General features: G+C 39.8%; 1 protein-coding gene across 1 annotated transcript; it reads right to left on the bottom strand.

The window, feature by feature from the left end:
- Positions 1 to 404: 404 nt before the first annotated feature.
- bckdk (branched chain ketoacid dehydrogenase kinase) lies at positions 405 to 20,314 on the bottom strand. The gene is made up of 11 exons (XM_072674660.1): positions 19,917 to 20,314; positions 17,852 to 17,920; positions 17,280 to 17,390; positions 14,551 to 14,598; positions 13,627 to 13,746; positions 12,913 to 13,011; positions 11,500 to 11,573; positions 8,720 to 8,848; positions 6,019 to 6,108; positions 4,377 to 4,532; positions 405 to 2,789 (listed from the first exon to the last, which is right to left on the bottom strand). Exons 1-11 carry the CDS (start codon positions 20,163 to 20,165, stop codon positions 2,645 to 2,647), a joined length of 1,290 nt encoding a protein of 429 aa, XP_072530761.1. The 5' UTR covers positions 20,166 to 20,314; the 3' UTR covers positions 405 to 2,644.
- Positions 20,315 to 21,039: the final 725 nt, after the last annotated feature.

Here is a 21,039-nt window from a genome sequence, read left to right as displayed (position 1 = left end):
AGGCTACATCACCTTGTAAAAATAGGCCTTGCACTCATGAAGAGAGCATGCAGACCACTTACAATAGTTTGACTCTTTTCTGTTTTCAGCGTGTAGTCTACTTCACCCTCTCTTGATAATTGTGAATTAAGAACACTTAAGTGCTGTGGTCTAAACATGAGAAATAAGCCCACCCCCAAATACATGAATGACTTACTGACTTCAACACAGTTACAAGATGCTGCAAAATACCAAATAGTTCCTAACTGTTAATGCAGAGCAATGTAACTGGTGTATCTGGAGCATTTCTATTGGTGTAGTCACACAGTGGAAAGGATGGCTGTTTTGATTGAGTATTGATTTTGTGCAGTGACCATATGCTGTTTGCATCTTTATCTAGAAAAGAAAAACACACGAGAGGCAGGCAGTTTCTCAGACTTTTATAATGCCCCAAAAAAACCTAGGCAGATTTGGCATGTATTGGGGGGGGGGGGGGACGACAAAGCAAATAACAAATAATAAAAATCAAATAAAATGATCCCGTTCCTCACATCATTCTAGACACCTTGTGCCATAATTTGGCCATATATTTACATCAAACTTATGTGCGTGTTAGTCTGTTTTCTGTCATTACGCTTCAGAACATTCATCTACAGCATCACTTTACCACCAACCACTTCAATAGCTTAAGAGCTGAAGTTAATACTCATGTTTAACCAGTAGAGGGCAAACCTGGACAACAAACCTCCTTTAAATCTTCAGTACACCAAGTCCCCTGAGCCATTTCTGAAATCTTAACTGTTAACCACTATTCACCGATGCAAACCACATTGCATATTATGGTCATTGTTAACAGACTGCATTTGTCCATCAAATCTCATCAAAAATCTGTATGGCTGATGGCCATGAACAGTCACTTGCATTTTCCTTGCAACAGAGACCCTTTAGACTCAAAACATGCACCTGCTCATTGACATCTATTGTAATAGTGTTTTGAGTCAAAGTAGCCTGTGGTAACAGATCGCAAGCTATAGTTGCGGCACAAAAATGCTGGAGGTTCCCTTCAAGTTGCCCTACCTCCAGCTGTAACCAAAGACCAAATAATCACAAGACATCTCAGTAGAAATCTCTCATGTGACTATAATCTCTGTGACCGCTCTTGGAATGTGAGTTGAATCTAACTCAGCCAAACAACATCTCTACAGAAGAGAGCTTAACAGCATATATCCTTTCAAACATGACATTTATAATGATGCATTTATCTTTAATTATCTATTCTTGGAGAGGTTGACAAGACGATTTAAAAAGTAAAAAAAAAAAAAAAAAAAAAAAAAAAATCCTGTATCTTTAAATTGGGTCAACAAACCCATGCCATGCCAAACATAAAAGCTACATAAAATCTTAATCTGGTATGATACATACATGAAATACCAAAGCTAGCATTATTGAACACTGGACAGATGCCGAGTGAGGGCAGGGTATTTCGATTCTGTCCATAAGGCAGTGAAACTTTCCTCAGGTTTATGTCAGAGAGGACGACCAGTAACTGCAATTGCAAGCGTTTCATTCTCGGTTCAAGCAGAGGCTCCCTTAGATTCTGCCATTTGGGGAATAAATGGCTCTGAGGTGTTCAAGTTCAGCCACTATCCAAAGGCAAACCAAGTGTTGAGAGTTCAAGTCAGTGTAAGCAAGACAACATCTTTTACCAGAGGTGTGTGAGAAGGAATCAATCTCCCACACAGTGAACAATTTTCAAAAGAGGCTTTATGAAAGGGTCTCTTGTTTAGTGCTGGCGCACATACATTTGTTTATCTAGAGTGCCTACCTACCATGCTGTTCAGATTCAGATTCATTGAAACTATACTAGCACCACCCTTATCCAACCATCTTCACCGGGCTTGAGGAAAAAGGTGCAACATTCTCCCCCAACTCACAAGACCCGGAACCACAAGGATTAGACCCAAGCACGGGAACCGCTGTGGTCGCATCCATGTATACAAACCACTCTGTATCTGACTGCATCCTAAGTCAGTACAATGCAGGGCTGACCACGATACTTCCTAACAGAGGATTCCATACGTCCGTCTGTGGCAAACTGCAGCCGAGTAAAATGTGCATCACAGTGGAGAGAAACAGAAAGATGTGAACTCAAGGTAAAGTAAAAGGTTAATCGGCTAGCGGGTGGGACAAATAAGACTAAACTTAGAAGTCTAAAGAATGTGTAGGAAAGAAGAGTATTGAATAAAGAGAAGGGTGGGGTGAGAAGTGACCATCACTGACTATCACAGGCATCCAAACCTGCCATTCTGAACAAGGTTGTTTTAGGAGGGTCTCATATTTTAATTAAGACCCCAGAGAACTGTTTACTTGTGGGGCATAAAGTCACCTTTAACAACCTTTCCCATTACATAAACAAACACTGTGTGACACTTTCATGTAAGATTTTTTTAAAAAAGAGAAAAAGTATATATAAAAATAGAAAAAATAGAAAACGTGAAAGGGGGGGGGGGTGGCAGCTAAATTAAATGAATACTTTACAGACATAGTGAACATCTGTAGGAGACATGGGATACTGTCTGAAGTTGTTAGAAGTAGTGCTTCCATATGAACTCTCAAAAACACTCGGTTGTGATTGGCAAAGTCACTGGGCAAAGACTGCTGCGTTTCACACTCTGAAGCTCTCTCCCTTGCCATCGATGTGGCGCAAGCGCAGGTATACATCCGTGCCAATGCCCTGCATGGACTGGATGGCCAAGGAACCTCCCAGGTATTCTGCATACGCTCGAGAGGTGGGCAGACCAAAACCAAACCTATGAACAGAAGAAAGATTAAATCATCTTTAATTAACACCAAGAATGGGACTATAAAAACCCATGAAAGAGTGCATAACAGTTATTAGACAAAATAAAAATAACATTTATGCAAATGCAGGGTCTTGTATTCATTTTACGTTCTTTTAAAAGAGTTTGTTAATCTGGAATTCAGACCATTTTATTGCTTTGCCAATTACTAAAATAATTATCAGAATACACACTCATTAAATAATGAAAAGTAATTTGCAGTACAGAATCAGACTTCTTATACGTTTGTCAGACACCTTAAAACAGCAGTGACACTCTTGGCATTGTATGTTAAACTGGCCCTGGGTTTTATTAATAGATGTTAAAATAAAAAATATAAAGAAATAAATTCATATACAAGTTCATATATAAAGACAAACCCCTATATGCTGCCCTTTAAAAGAACCTAAAACTTAAAATGGTTTAATTTGGCATCACAAAGACTTCCACTATTCTGTGTAAAAGTCATTTGAACATTTTCAATAGAATTCTTTCTGTTTAGAGTGCAAATAATATCTAGCCAGAAGCAGCACAAGGTTTAACTGTTGATCTGGACATTTAAAATGGTGTAGGTCACTGCATGAGCTTTTATGACAGTCATATAGACAGAGCTGAAAGAGGGGGCAGTATTGTTATACTAAAGCCAAACCCCTGCAGACAAACTGGTCCAATCTGGATTGGGTTGACCTGTTCACTCTGATGTGATCAAATAACTAGGATGCCACTGTGCTGCAACCAGCAGACAGGCAAATATTGACTGGCACTATTTAGGGCTGACATTGAGCAACAATTACATACCAAATATAGCTTATTAAAACATAAGCACAGTGCAATAACATTTACCAAGTCCCAGATAACTGACCAATTGCCAAAAAAAAAAAAAAAAAAAAAAAAAAAAAAAAAAAACCCACACAAACAAACAAAAGAAAAACCAGCAATAATGATCTGCCTTCTTTTGGACATGGCTTTCAAGCTGTTGTTAAAATAGAGTTAACTAGACGAACATGGCTAATACAATTAATACATTTATTGTGCACAATTCTGAAATTTGCATACTTTTACTGACTCAATGAAAACATCTCAAAGATCAACTTTATTTGATCCTTCTTTTGAATTTAAAAACAGACTCAATGTGACCAAAACAGAGGTGGTGAACTCCAGTCCTGGAGGGTCAGGTTCCTGCACAGTTTGGGGATTTAAACTGCTTGAATACTTAAAACAATTGTTGTGCAAGAGGGAAATCAGCAAAATGTACAAGACTCCAGCCCCAGTCACATCCCCAGACAAGAGGAATAAGTAGTTGAATACAGGCAACAAAACCTTGTTTTTTTTTGTTTTTTTCCAAAAACTTGTCTTCAAGTGTCTTGGAGTATTAAAATAGCCCAAACCTAGAATCTTATTGTGGCCACAAAAAAAAAAAGATTAGTATGCATGCATGTATGTATGCATTAGTATGTATATAAGTATATATGTATATGTTTGCAAGGTAATGTTATTTTATTGTAATATTCTTTTAGTATTAGGGAACATTAAAAGGTGGCATAAGTCACACATTACCCATGCATGGGGCCAGACTGAGGGCCGCTGTTGGTCATGGTGTTGAAGAGGTTGCTCATGCGTGGGTCCTGCGTGCTCTGCTCTGCTGTGCTGAAATGGTAGTCCATCACCTTATCCATTATACTGTGTGGAATGCCTCCACCACGATCAGAGATCCTGCACAATAATAGTCAAATAAGAGCAAGTTCTGCACTTCTGTATCCCACAGTTAATACAGGACACATTTGAAATGACTACACTTTTATCTACTATCTACTAATTAAACATTTTCAAAAAGAAGCACACAGAAAGGCACACATGCCTACCCTAGTCTGCTTGTTAGGCCAGAATGACAAATGGCCTTTAGTTTACCTTTTATCTTTTTAGCTACATTAGCCAAAGAATGAACCCTGCTCTATACCTGTACAGCAATTTACCTGTTGCAGCAAACACCTGCCAATAATGCACCAATATTTGTTTAACATAATACAACATGCACTTATAAGGTGGGGAAACCTGACATTTTTTAATACTTTTATAGTTTCATGTTTGTATGTTAGTCCTTAAAAAGTGCTAGTCACCATCTGCACACTTGTATTAAACTCAGCACATCATGATGGTTGAAAGTACAATGTAAAAAGATCCAAAACTAACCTAGAACAGACATGCATGTACAGAACACCTACAGAAATGGAAACGCATTAACTCCGTTACTGCTTAGTGTCAGATTAGGTGTAGGTTCAGGTTTTAGCTCCTTACTACAGGTCATTAAATATTTATATCAATTTAGCCCTGCTCTAAACTACAGTCATAAGTAGTGTATAGTTAGTAAGCCATTTCTAGTAAAGTCTAGAAAGATAATGAACCAAACTTCTGAAATGGTTCTGTGGGAAAAAGAGCTGTATTATGGTTAGCCATATGTCCAGGTGAACAAAGAATTACAATGACCGACACCCACCATACTGACCATCCAAGTAACTTTAATGCTGTCCCATGGCAGCCATTCAAACTACAAATTATTAAACACTGTATTCAGTGAACTGTAGAGAAAGACTCAAAATGGCTGCAGTCAAACACCTCCCCTTCACACTAAAACGCTGTGGCCAGCACAGATCTACAGCAAACATAGCACTTAGGCTCTAAATGGCAAAATCTTCCATCTGCTTAAAGCTTTTTCCAAGCCCACTCTGGACTGAAATGTAAATACATGCAGAATGGAATGTAGTGCAATAAGCAGTTAATATGCATGGTAGTGCATGGTTGGACAAATAGTGTGCATGCGTGAGTAAAAATTTGCTCAGCACAAATAGATTTTATCACTACTCAAGACAGCTGGCCATGGTCCGTCCACGACAGGTTAATGGACTTCTTTTTCCATAATGACAGCACTCTGTTTAATGAACAGCTTCACCCACAAATAAGGGCTAAGGTGAATAGTTACATAACCGTTCCATTCCTTTCGAGTTGCTAAGGAGATCCATTAGTTCGGCCTTACTGATCCTGAGAACCATACAGATACCCTCAGTTGATCCATTCACTCATTCATTCAGCTACCTCAGCAAGCCAACTGGTCACCATATAGTACTTGACAAAAAGAACAAACTGTGGTGGGCAGCATGACCTGCAACTAAGCCCAGTGTTCACCAAGTGCTCATACGCTCACCTGATGACAAAGTCAGTATCGTTGTTGGCAATGGTAACCACAACATCTGGTACGTTGTAAGGGGTGTCCAAGTGGCTCTCCATTGTGGCCCTACAGAACAAGTGAAATATAAATAGGTTAAACATGAACATAATACACTACAGGTTTGTGGACACCTCTTCAGCTACCATAAAGTTGCACCGATTGCTGGCAAGAGTACACACACACACACACACACACACACACACACACACACACACACACACACACACACACACACACACACAAATAATATAATCTAGTAAAAAAGGCTTTCCTGGACAGAGATTCAGGGACAGATGGACATATGGACAGGGGTATGAATGGAAATGGTTATGCACACCTTAAAATGTTCCAATAGTACATCTAATTAATATGAAAAGAAATAATAATAATAATAATAATAATAATAAATAAATAAAATCAAACAAATCAAATAACAAATCAAATAGTTTTTTGTTGGTCTGTTGGTCCTATAAATCACTGCAACACAAACAAGCAAAGCACAATGCTATGGCAAAACATTAAAAACTGTTAGCTGTCGCCAACAACAAGGGCCAAGGGTCTGGACACTGATCAATTGTAGTGGACTAAACAGCAGTGTCAATGGTAAACCACAGACTTGGGACATGTATTTTGGATAGAATGAAAAATTAAAAAGTACTAAAAAGTATAGAAAGCGAATTAAACTGTCTGCCGAATGGCAGTATTAAAAAAATAAATAAACTTGAGAGCCATATTAAATAGCTAATGGACCAAGCTTCCATTACAGCTTCATTAGCCTCAAAGCTCTATTGCAAAACTGAACTAAACAAACCTCACACAATAATAGACTTCTGCAAAAGCCTGACTTTACAACAATCCTAGATTAAACCCGTCAAGATCCTCTCTGAATGCTGGACCTAAGCAAACAAGCCTGAAAGAGGAGTTTCACCATCTTGGTTTGGGGTCTGAAATTGATACTGATTTACAATTAGCACTAGAACTCAATCCTATGGGAAGGAAGTCAGCCACTAAGACTAACCCCTGGTCCCAGAGCAGTGGTTACTCTGACGTCTACTAAACAAAACCTCAAGGGAAGCTGGAGTTGAAAACCTCAAGCTGGGGCTTGTTGCCAAGGACACGCCGTTCCCTCACCAGAACAATGACAAAGAGTCTGCTCCCAGTCTGCGCTCTTATCGTCACACAGGCACATCAGCAGGACTAGTTGCCATGAGTGACAGGAAATCACAGGTTTCTCTTTAAACCCTAAGAGATGCTACACTTCCAACACTGATCAATTATGAACACATACACACCATCGTAACACATTCTGTTCTCGCTTCTGCTTATTTACAACCTATATCTGCAATTCATCACAATGTTTAAACCCTGCCATTACTACATTCAACCTAAACATTTCAAAATAAGACCAAATATATTCATTGAATACCAGATCTTGTTCAATGCTAACAAAAGCTGCCCTGGTAAGCTGACACTCCACACAGAACAAGTGAACAGGTGCAGGCACAGTTAAACAAACTCTTCAACAGAAATTCTGTACCTGGCCCTTAAACTGATCATAGGCATTCTTTTTTCCTTTACTATTGAAGTTCAAAACCTCACATTACTTCCAAATACCTGGACTACACTGCCTCAATACTGTTGATTAACCATTTTTAAAATGGCTAAATCTCATGTGCACACCACCCCCCTCCTTCAATTTTTGTTTGTCCTATACTTTTTTGTTTTGTGGTTTTAAGAGCTCTTCCATGACACTTCCCTTTTTATTCAGTATGTTCCATTGCCTTGCATTATGCTACTTGACTTTGTTGCAAGATGCAAAACCTACTGAGGTTATTATTGCTTTTTCTGTTTCAAAGAGGGCGGGTGGAACCTGTGGCATAAACAATTTTAGTAGACACAGCAGCTGGTTGGTGTAGTAGCAAAGACTTTTAGCCTAATTTCAGCGGTGCCAAGATTTCTAAACAATTCAAGGAGGCAACGACCTGTGGCAAAAAAAGCTCATGTTAGGTCACCCTGACCCCACTTGTCAGAAACCCCCTTGTAGATAAAGCCAAGAGCTGCACTGGGGTGGGAAACAGAGTCAACAAGCACTTTCCACATGGCAACCTGCAGGTTATCTCAGCAGGGTAACAAAAGAATTGAACAAATTTCACACAATTACACTCTTGCACTGAAAAGCATCAACATAACAGGCCAGAGAGGCTTAAAGCAACATTATGTAGCAACTCTACCTTAAAATAACAGCTTCAAAAATATTTTAAATGATACACTGACTTGAAACAAGGAAAACAGCGTCTTGGTTTCTGACATTTGCAAGAGAAAAAGCCATTAAATGGCACCCAATAATTGCACGATTATATCTGACTGCTAGGTTCATAAAGGCAAAAGCACTTTATAATGTCCATCTACTCTCTTCTTCCACATAATTTAAAAAAATGGCAGGAACACTTGAACTGTTAAGTTTTCCTCAAAACGGTCATTTGTATATAGACGTTATATGTATTTAAACAAGGAACCTGGTCACTGTTAACACTGGAAAATCTACTGGCACATCTGACTAACAAGCCTTGTTTAACGTTCTCATAAGCATCAATACACCAAGAGTGTATATGGTTGCAGTCAACCTCTTATAACTCACGGCCTTGTTTGGGCCCTTTGACCTAGTTGACATCATTACCTCATGGCATTCTTCAGCAGCTCAGGCAGTATGTAGTCCAGAGGAAGAGGGATGAAGGGGAAACGGGCCGCCACATGGCCATTAATTCGAACCCGTGGAGAGTTTCCATACTGGTGCTCACAAAGCCGTCTGCAAAGGCAAGAAACAGTTATAGTGTATATATATAGTGTATATATATAAATAAAACCCAAAAAACAAATATGAACACACACTGAACAATGGCTGTGCTCTCAGCATACCATAAGAAATTAAACATGTCACTTAAGGACAAGCGTAAGGCTCTGTTCAGGGTCATCTGTGCTGTCATGCCAGAGAGGTCTGGACCATGTTATTTCCAAATTAATCTCTTGTCTGTAAGCCTTTCATTCACTTTAAATCCAGATGGCTCTTGTTAATCAAGGAATCCTCACGTCTACAACAGGACCAGGTATGGACCAAAGCCACACTGTGCAATATTTTTAAGAATATTTATATTATTTAAAATAAAAAAAAAACTAAACAAAAAAACAAACACCCCACAACCACATACCATCGCTTGTGGGTTTTTTTTTTGGTCAGAACAGCTGAACATTTATGAATGGTGGACTTCTCAACCCAGCAGTGATCTGGTCATGTGTAAAAACTCCAGTGTCTCATACACTCCAGCACTACACATGCTACTATGCCAGCATTCCTGCCCTGCCAAGAAGGGGCAACCAAAAGAATATCTGGTCAGCAGTGAAGCTACATGAATGAACAGGATAGAGGAGGAGTAAATTTGCACGGCAACAGACAGGCTCCTGTCAGTAACTGTATGCCTACAAAGAGTGGGTAGACCTGATGTAATGGGCAATGAATGTAGCTACAAATGTAGGTGTTTTTATGAACTGGCAAACCCGGTGTCTACGTGACCCAGTAGCACGTAACTGGGAGGCGCGCACTCTCAGTGTATTATATGTGATCAGGCAGGCTTACAAGCTGGGCTTTGACTGTGGGACTGAAAAGGAAAAGGAGGGGGAGAAAGGATGGGTTTGCTGACTCATCTGTGCCAGCTCTGGGACTCTGAAGATGGCCATTATAGCCCTTTTGTTCCAGTGCAGTCAATCATGTTCTGTTTTACTGAGAGCAGGAGCGCTGCCCCAAAATCCCTGAGGATCCCTATCGTATTGAGATGGAGTTTAGCAGAACACCGATGAAGATCTGTGAACATAGGCTTTCAAGCAGGCAAGCAGACAGTGTATTTACATAGCAGCTGCAAATGCCTTCATGGCCCGGCGCAGGAACAGTATGTGCACAAGTGTGTGTGGGGAGAGGAGGAGCTGACCTTCAGTCTGCATAAACTGTGTCATACTGTAACTATAAAACAGATATTAGCAATGCCACTGTACTATTTTTATGACTGTTTGTACTGTCTCTCCAGCACTGTTCAGTATTTTCTGCATGTACTGCACTGCAAGTACTGTAGTGTGCTCAGTCTTACACTGTCCAGAAGGACACAGACTACTGATTACACCACCCATTACAATCACGGACTGCACTCAGTGTACTGCTTTACAGTCTTATAAAAAAAACACTGTGCACAGTCAAGACTATGTCTTTACTGAAGGTTCAGGAGATTACAAAACTGCCAAAGCACTGTAGTATTGCATTTTTGTTTAAACAAAAAAAATACACTGCAGTCTGCCAACTGCAGACTTGTTGCATTTGTGGGAACAGTGATTGAACAGAGTCATCCCTCATATGGTAACTTCCCTTTTTTGTATATGTTCCATGTTCTCTGTTTAGGGCCACTCTGTGCTTTAGACTGGGATGTTTAAGGACTCAGTTCTGCACATAGCAACAAAAAGAAGGTCAGACCATTTACTTTGTTTACACGGACATGGGTTGGAAAAATTACGCGGATCAACAGGACCAACCTACCTAAAAATATCTTAGCAATAACAATAACAGCAATAACAGATGCAAAAACTCATTACGGTCTATTCACTACCAGGGCTTACACAGGATAACAGAAATAACAATAATAATAATCATTATCAGGCTATACAGTATCCCCCTCAACATCGACATACTAGTCTCAGTAACTACACAAGAGAGCTTATTTGAGAATACCTAAACTGCAATAAACTTAAACTGTAAACTGCAATCTTAGGCAAATGTGTGATGACCGACAATGGCGGTTGATCCATACAGGATTCTATTGATTATAACCCAAGAATTCCATGATAATCTACTAGTAGCTCCAGTGCAAAACTGAAAAAATGAATAATAATAATAAATAAATAATTAAAACAAACTTCAGAAAATGTGCAGGTTTTTGCAGGCCGAGTACGTTTGGGTAGGAGAGAAATATGTAAATTTTAACTTCACTAAAATTGCTTGTTGGTGTAGCATCATAAATATGATTCAATTCCAATTCCAGGCAAGCACATTACACTACACCAATAAGAGTCTTTTGGCATGACTCCCAACACTACATTTGTGTAACATGATTCAAACACAAGCCACTCTGGATGAAAGTGTCTGACAAAAAGCATAAATGTAAATATGAAATTTTGGATTGGTAAGGTATGTATGGTGCATTTCTAATGTTTTGTGGCAGCTGTTTTGGTTGTTTGTTTTTTAATTTAACAGATGTAACATCATTAGTACCACAAAGCAGAGCCTTACTACGGCAATGCAAACACAGGTAACGTAAGGCGGTAAATAAGATTAAACAGTGGCTGTAAACATGAGAAGAAAGAGGTAGAAGAGATATGGCAGAGAAAGACTGGAAAAAACTGATAGAGCAAAACGCTTACCGTGCAAAGTCCACCCACTTCTCAATTATCTTTTTAGGAGACAGACGTCTACAAATGATCCCCACAAAGTCAGGCTAAACAAGATAAACAAGAGTATAATTAATAATGCGCAAGTCAAGAAGTTAATGAGTAAGACAGGATTTAAAAAGCCCATTTTAACCTACTAGTATTTAAAATGTTATTTGTTATGTAATAATACCGTATGGAGCCTCTTTGCTCAGCACTACGCTAATCCTCAATCTCACCAAGCATTCTTTAAATACCAAACAACATTTAAGAATTTCTACAGACAATTTCTGTTCGCTCACGCAGTGACGTAGAGACTAATGAATACAGGCAACCACCTGCCTCCAATTAATAATAGCCACAGTCTTTATCAAACATTCCTTCAACCTTCCAGACACATCACAAAAGCCCAAAGAGCACAACCGCCCTTCCTCTCCCACCATCACTCAGCGCTAGCCACCACAGGCCTCAGTTAGCTGATTTAACAAAACTAGAGGAAGCACAGCTTCACCCTCCTAGGACTGGTAGCATCATATGACTGGAAAGTTCTAGCACTGGATGGGAACAGGAAATAAACAGGAAATGAACATTTCGGGAGAACCAGGATTAGTCCATAGTAATTGGACAGTAACAGGTTTCAAAGTGTATGTGTGCATGCATATATACACACACTATATATAACTAAAGGACCAGGGTTCACAAAAACAGCACTCATTACATCAAGTGGCTCAGGAATATGTAAATCATTACTCAGCCCAAACTGAGTCTCTGGATCAGTGAGCTGGGCAATGATGTTGTCACAGGTCCATCATCACAATCCCATTACAGATATGACACAGTGTTGAGCAACTAACAAATATTTTGCTGCCAACTGAAAGATGACTGAGTAACTTGGGGATTAGGGAGTAACCAATAGAGAGGGGAAAACAGGATGCTGTGGTTGTTGCAGTCCTGCAACTAAAGTCCTACTAGAGCTGGATTACCAGAGTTTGGGGAGGTACTTACAATTCAGTGCTTACAGATGAGAAATTTATAAACAAATAGTTTTTACAAATCTGAAAGTGATCATTCCAGAGTGAATAATCATCTGGAAAAACAGATTCAGCTTGATTTAAGATTGATTTTAGGGAAGCACAGTGAAACTAGTGTGGAAAGTACTGTTTAGATTAACAAAACCAACAGACGTTACCTCTCGTCTGACATTCATATAGAGGGGTGGGGAAGGTGAAACTCCTGTGTGTTCCAAGTCATGCCTTGAAAAAATTATATTTAGCGTCTCTATGTAGGTCATGGGAATATTTTAAAAAGCTTGTGTTAGCCACACGTTCAAATGAACCAAAACAATTAATTCCTGCAATATCTCTGGAGAAATAAAGAAAAAGCACAATCCAGCAGCAAGAAACATACATTTTCCTCATGGAGGGATAGATGGTGTGTGGCCAACATACGAATTCCCAGGCGTGACGTCAGCGTTGTATCTAAGAAATTACGAACCAGTGTCTCATCCTGTCAAAAAAACAACAAAAAAATAAAAAACAGTTATTGTTCATAATGTCGGAACTTGTCAGGTAAACAAGGACATACAATAGTTTTTGTTGGAGTAAGTGTCACTACTGTCCATAGAAGGCTTTCTACTAGACTGCTGTGAGGATTTGATTGCATTCGGCAACAAAAGTTGATCACCACCACACCTTATCCCCAACTCCTCCCAAAAGTATTGGATGAAGCAGTAGCATCCCAGAGAACACAGTTCCACTCCTCCACAGCTCAATGATGGGAGCTTTATATGCCTCTAGTCTGGCAGTAGACATGGTGCCAATGGCTTCATGTTTATCTGCTTTAGAGAGTCCTAGTCTACTAGCAATTCTTTCTTTACAAGGAGTTAACAAGCAGAGTATGTGCACATGCATTTGCACATCTGTATCAGCAATGGATGCAACTTAAAGTAGCTGACTGAATTCATCAAAATGGGTATCCACAAACATTTGGATGTAGTGTACATGCACATCATTTATAGGGGCCGAGAGCACATTGAACTCTTGAAACGGTTTTAATCAAAATTGCATAACATGTCAATATCTGAACAAAAAGAAAGTGCACTGGAAGAACAGGCTCCCTTACTTGGATATGTTTTCGACACTCCCTGAAGCCCTCCGCAAGCATGGTCACCACATCTTTATGGTCATCGAGGAGCTGCTGAACAAGCTTGCTGTAGCCAGCCTCTGTTTCCTGGTCTTTAATCTAAAGAAAAGTGGAAAGCCCAGCACGTCATTCAAGAATACCCAAAACTAGTGAAAAACAATATGACAAAAACATAACAGCCACAATGCATGGCATGAATCATAACGTTTCATTTTAACGTTTTAGCAGAACAATTACATTTCTTCAGAATTTGCTGCAACGCATTTAATTAAACAGAACCAAGTCAATCTTTAAAGAGCATATAATATGCTCTGAAAACTAGTGTTCAAAAACTAAATAAAATATTTACATTATGCCTACCTCTACTGCTAAGCCTCAAACCATTTTAAATGTAAAATGTAGCAGACAGTGGTACTGGCAATGCCTGCATTATACTCTAAAAAGCTAATAATTAAATGAGATCACATCACAACGTTGCCCACCCCTACCCTGCAATAGCTTCTGCAATAAACCAGCTGACAAGTACTTTTAACATCCAAGAGAACAACAGAAAGGCTGAGAAAGGCTTTAATTCACCCAGAGAATGAGCTTCATAAATCATTTTTCATGTTACTTTCAGAACCCAGAAATCATCATCGCTAGTATAGCCATGCCCATTGCCCACAGCCTTGCACAACTCTAGAAAATTCCCATGAGCAATCATTTTACACAGTCAACACAGGATAAGATGTTGCTCCAGAAGGGGCAGTCCTTCTGAGCACAGCCTCTGGTCGCCTCTCCAGTTACAGCAGGACACATACGACACGTTTTAATTATGGAAGGTCTAAAAGCACATTATGAACTTGACCTGACCCTTGGGCCTGAGTGTACATGCATAGATGTGGACTAGGGGCGGGTACTCACCGCTGGGAAGTCGCTCAGCATGTGATACGCTCGGATGTAAAGCTCGTGCTGCAGGACAAAGAAAATTAGGGTTACATGCCGAACGAACAGTTCAAAGAACCAATGGGGCCCACAGCTGCCATGCTGCTGCACATCAGGAACGTTGAAGGAATTGTGCTCATAACCACTCTTATACACATGTTATGCATTCTTTTGGGGTTCCAGGAACTACCATAAGATGAAGGAAGGAACTGGAAAACAGCTTAATGCTAGTTCAAGTGTTTAAAAGTTAACAACTGCAGAACAACCCTCAGACTTTGTTGAATTTAAGCATAAACATCTGCTGTCTAGTAAATATGTCTCTGCATAAAGCCTGGCCAATTTAACAAGTCACCAAAAGCGCTGGAGAGAGGGGTGAAACTATATTTCTAGCATACACAGAACACCTGATGTCAAAAACTAAGGTATGTTTGAAGAATCTCTGGAATAAAAGGCTCTTGCTCTGAGAAAAAAAAAAAAAGAGAACACACAAGATAAAAAAAAATAAAAAAAAAGAATTAGGCCAATTTCACTTCCTAGAGTGTCAAGTTCAGTGCAGGAAGGATGTAGGTAAAAGTTCATCGAGACGAAAGACTCTCATTGTAAACAAGCTGTAAGGAGGGAGGAGCCTCTTTGTGAAAGCAGCCCAAGACAAACTGTACACAGAGGAACTCATATCTCTCAGTTGGGTTCATTTGTAAAAGTGCTGTAACTGTGACTGTACTTCTACTGCACTAATGAAAGCTGTACCTGTCTGAATAAACATAAAAAATGATTTGTGGTTTAAGTGAGCAAGAAAATGGCACAAAAGAACTGTTACAAATAGAGGATTAACACACAGGCATACATCTCCTTATAATATACACACACATCAAAATGGGGTGAAATGACTTCAGTCAGGTATTTTATATTGCCATTCTATGATTCATCTAAGGGTTTGATTATCCTGATTTTTAAGATACATTGTGGCCAATGAGTCCCAACAGACCAGACAACAAGCATATAACTTTCAAGAAGTGCTTTACAGCCCACATTAAGTATAACATGGCATATAGGCCTAAACATTGAAGTGACCATACTCCCTTACTTTCTACAAAACATTGACATATACTAACTTACACACTCAAAAAAGGGAAAGAAGTAGCCTCTGACTTCCCTAGGCAGTTTCATGTCAAATAACTCCTAAACGTTCACAAAGTTTAAAATGGGGCTTTCCTAATTCCAAATAATGCAAACAATTAGGCTCGTACTGCTAGTGGTAATATTCAGTACACTCAGTGTTTCAGTTATAACTATTAGAGAAATATGGTGGCTTGCATGTTTGAGCATCCCAGTCTTGAGCATCCCAAGATTTTCATTCCATGGGCTCCTTAAGACAGTTGCCTAGCACACTGAACCATAATATCTCTTTATTATTATCTATATTATCTATATTATTATTATTATTATTATTAATAATAATAATAATAATAATATCGCCAAGTATGTTACACATACAAAGAATCTTACTTGGTGAGGGCAACACAAGTCTGTCATGTAACAAACAGACTGTTAACAAGTATTACACTAAGAGAAAAATAAAGTAAACAACAAATAGAATAAAGAATAAGTTTGGAAAAAAGTACTAAAAGTAATGAAGCTGTAATAAAAAAAAACTAATCAGAAATATGTACTTTTACAGGTATGAATACAGCATATCCATATGTAGCCCAAGTAGACATCTATATACAAACTACTATGTACAGATATGATATTAAAATTTACAGAACATTAACATCTGTACAGCCTTGTTGTTCATTAAGTTGAATGTAGAAGCTCAGTTCAGCTTAATGACACTGAAAGTGTCAATAAAATAAAATGACAGTTTCACCACAACATTCAGCATCAAAAAAAATTTACAGAACAATTTTAACAAGGATTCTTTTTGCCACAATAAGCAAAAATAATTCCATTAATTATGTACGTGACAAGAACCCCTTGCCAACTGTTAAGCTGAGGGGATCGGTCATCCTTTTAAAACAGCAGTGCATGCAAGATGGCCCAAGAGGCTCAGAAGTAGAAGTCCTACGAAAGAATTCAGTTCATCTTCCACTTGCTTAAATGGTCACCGGGACATATTTTTACTAGGCCTGCCCACTGTGCCACTGTGTTCTGCATTCAGTCAGCAGTGCAATATGATGAAACTAAAACAGAAAGCCTCAGAGATAAATGTTTGTATTCCTAAAATGAAAGAGAAGCTAACAAATAAAAAAAAAGCATAAGATCCAGGTTAGTTTAATAATGCAGGCAAGTAATAGAGGTGGACACAGCGCATGGTTTACGTTCATTTATTTTTTCACTTGGCATTCATATGAAACTTAAGGTCAGACATAAAAAAAAAGGTTATACTAATGTTTAACCTCACATTGCTAATCTTTATCTTATGCATCTTTAACAGTAACTGTTACAGAAAAGACCAAACCCTTACAGGCAGTAGTAAGTCAGTAGTGCCAACATGTAAATATAGATGAACATGTTAAACTTTCAATTTATTCACTGGGCTTAAATATAGATGAACGTGTTAAACTTTCTATTTATTCACAAACTCGGTCACTGGGCTTGCTGTGACGCTCTTCCAGGAATACTTGAGCATGATCTTGCAATAAGAAGATACCAACTGACTAATGCTGACGTCAGAAGAGACTGAAACGTAGGCATGACAAAGTACTCACCACTTGCAGGATGGTGGGGTTGCAGCCAATAATGAAAGGCAGGCTGCGGAAGCCCTTGATACGGTGAGCGATACGCACAGGCAGCTCCTTGTGCAAATACCTCGCACTGCTCTGTAAACACCACAGATATCCTTCAATAGTAAACAACCCAAGGAACAACCATGTCCCAGTCACATAAAAACCTTACATCTCCAGTTTCCCTGTTTTTGACTTTGACATAATCTGAATCTGGCAGTTGTTCTTTACACAGGGTCAAAATTCCAAGGTGAATGGGTCAACAGAAGTGCTCAAAAATGACCTAGAATAAAATCACCTTTACCATAGAAATTTAAGAAGGTTTTTTCCCTTCCTTCTGTCAAGTTGGCATTTTGGAAACAGGGTTTTTGCTTGACAGCAACAATACGCATATCAAAATTATCTTTGAAGAACATGAGATGATGAGTTAATGTGAGATAATGGTGTGATACATAGCATGTCATAATAGATAGCACAGCTTGACGGCAAACAGTTGCATAGCCAAAGCAAATGCTAAATCATTTAAAATGGTTAGTTATAAAAGAAGCTGTAATTACCAGGATATGGTTTCCATCCGGAGATTTGCCTGCATACAGTAAGGTGCCTGGTGTAAGTCTAACAGAAGGCTGAGAAGACAGAAAGACAGGAGGGGTGGGTTAGGCCATCTTATGAATGAAAACTGCATGGGTACCAATGTCCAGTAGTAAAAATCTACAGTAAAACCTAAAAAGAAAAACTATAAATGTCTGAAGTGAAAGCTATCTCCAGCATGACAGCATTTTGAGGACACGTGTTACATTAGATTGGTTAAAAAAACTGTTGAAATTAATTCCAGGACACCAGCAGTGAGGTGGAGGATGCTTCCCTGAAGATGATTAACTGCACTCTTAGAAATAAAAGCTGTCTCCTTGAGAAATATCATAGAAGAAACACTTTTGGAAGAATTATGTGCAAGTGTGAAGAACCTAAAGAGCCTTCACTTCAGCTACAAACACGGTTCTTTACGGCCCAAAAGGAATTCTTCTTGCTTCTTGCTCAATAATCCATTACAAAGCATCTTTACTTTTAAGTGTTTTAAGGACTAACCATTCATGGTTTATGTCCAGCTGACCACAGGACAGGTTATGATAATAATGAGCAGGTATATGAGAAGTAATCCACATAGCCAACTTATTAGGTATGCATTAACTTCCTCTCCAGCCAATCAAATGTGATCTCAGGCAAGCGCTCGGTGTGTTGGCTGACCTTGCGCTCACCAGCCCATGTGGGGGACTCATGGTGCGTTGTGACATTGGGTTGGTGGAAGATCGCTGCTCACTCTGCTATTGTTCGCTGATACACAAAGCGTTTTGCAACGTCGACAAAAATAGTATTTTCAGGCTGCCAAAGGAGAGATAACGAGGTTCAAAGGCCTTTGCGTTACTCTGAAGTGACCTTAGGGGGCCATTTGAGGGTGAGGGTGAGGGGGAGGGGGGGGGGGGGGGGGTGCGGTTGTTTTAACATTTTGTCCTACCCATCGAGCAAACCTACCGACTGCGCATGCGTACAACACTCAACTAGTATAGGAGTTTGTTTTCTTGTGTTTCTCATGACTTCTACAAACTCAGCTCACGACTATTTGCTCCTAAATAATACTAACAACATTCGACTGATTAATTATCACATTAACTGCCTTATCTTTACCCTTTGATACGGTGATTTATGCATTATTTGGTTTTAACTTGGATATTTTTTCCATTACGTTAGTTAAGTAAATTAGGGCTACCTAAACATCCGACCTAGCTACTGTTAAAAAAGATGGAAGAATATCTTGATGTCATTTATGCCATCAAAACAGCCAACCTACAGTTTTTGTAGGCAGCTGGGGTATTGTTAGAGAGCTCTTCGCCCACTGGCAGCTTCGTAATGCATTGTGTTCATCTTGAATCCCCATGCACGTAAGCAATGGCTGGTCTTTTTGAGCATACTGCTACAGCTAGCTAGTTAGCCAGGCAAGTGACGACCACGTAACATTAACGTTAATTAGCTTAGCTCAACCTACGGGCCAGTGCAGTGCCCTGTCTGCTCGCTAACGTTACAGCAATTTAACGTTACCTGATATCCAGCGACCAGGCAGGGACAACACAGGGCAGATCCGACAGATATTGTACTCCGGGTACCCACGTTAGATAGCTAGCTAGCTGTAGTACCGGGCATATCAGACTCCGCATGCTATTCACATGCTTGAGCCACTCAATGATATGTGGGGGACTGATATTACTGATATAACGATTACAGACGTTTTGTGGTTAAACGTATTTAAGTAAAAATAGCTGGTGACACGGGCAGCTAGCTAACGTGATCACTTAACGAGCAGAGGTCGTCCTACGTGTTTCCTAAAAACAGCAAAATAAACATTTTAGCTTCATTAAAGTATAAAAACATTAATAGAGGTACATTAAAATGCTGTGACGTTGTAAACATGTCAATATAATGGGCAGCGTAAAGGCTAGCCAGCGCTGCCATCCTTTCAGCAAGGCAGCCAATACTGTAAGTCACTGGACGGCTGGACCTTCCCTCAACACGCTCGCAGCCAAGACAGTTAGTGCTCGTTGGTTAGGTAGGTCAGCTAGCACTAGCTACCTTCTCAGCGGATGCGTCGATGGCCGACTGGTTGTAAAAAGAAGTCACGGTTTTAGATCTCTCTCTGGCCAGCTCCGTGTAGCTTGAAGCGGACGACGTAGACCGAAGCCTTGCGTTAACGCCGCTTTCCACAGTCGAAGAGAGACCGACTGTGGTCGTGGGTGATGCGGGCGGCAGCAGCAGCCGCACGATCCTTGGGGCTCCGCAGCCCAGCGCCTGCACGGCTCTGCCCGTCAGCCTGCGCCGCATTCTCACTGCTTTTCACGAACCGAACACGGTCCCTTTTCCCTCCTGAAGTGTGAATCAGTCCAATCAGTCGGTCCCTAGCAGGCCATCTACCACTGATGCCGTTTGTGCACAAAGGCACGTAGCTACCTACTATCGCTCCATAGCCCAACTGGAAAACACACGCCGAGTTTTATTCAGCGAGAAGCCAGTCCGCTGCGCTGGTGTCAGAAGACGCGGTGTATCAACCAATCAGAGTGTACGGGGGCGGGACCAGCAGCGGGGCCACGCCCTTTGACACAGCCTCATGTACTGGTAGGAACAATGTAAAAGCACTCAGTGAATTAATCAGTGTAGAAAAGCTGTAGATCATACTTACAGTAGGACCATATCATGTAATACAATTAAATAAAAAGGTGTTTTAATCAAACTCAGCATTTAGTATTGAATTCTAGAGTGAAATGGAAAAGTGACACATTTTCTTAACACAGCACCAAACTGATAAGGAGGCCTCTCCTTTGAGTACCAACAACTAACGCCAGGCCTTCTACTAAAGCTTAACGAATAGAATGATTAAGAGGACAAATTTAGGTCAAGACAATCGCACCAGATAAATGAATGGAAACTAATGTGTATCCTTGTTTAAGTGATACTTTCAGACCACGCGTTACATTTACGGCATTTAGCAGACGCTCTTATCCAGAGCGACTTACAAAAGTGCTTTGCTATTTACCCAAGAAAAACCTTAGCTAGTTAGAATAGACTAATAGTTCAAAGATACCTCTAAGCTTAGACATTACTAAGCACAAGTCAATATGGAGACCATAGTACTCTGCTGTAAGTGATATCTGAGCTTCAAGTAATAGAAATGACACTGTGATAGTGTAAATATTCTCAC

Source organism: Salminus brasiliensis, chromosome 1 (assembly GCF_030463535.1).
Source record: "Salminus brasiliensis chromosome 1, fSalBra1.hap2, whole genome shotgun sequence".
Classification (NCBI taxonomy): Eukaryota; Metazoa; Chordata; class Actinopteri; order Characiformes; family Bryconidae; genus Salminus; species Salminus brasiliensis.
Note: the sequence above shows the minus strand (reverse complement) of the source record. Positions and strands in the feature narration are given on the sequence as shown.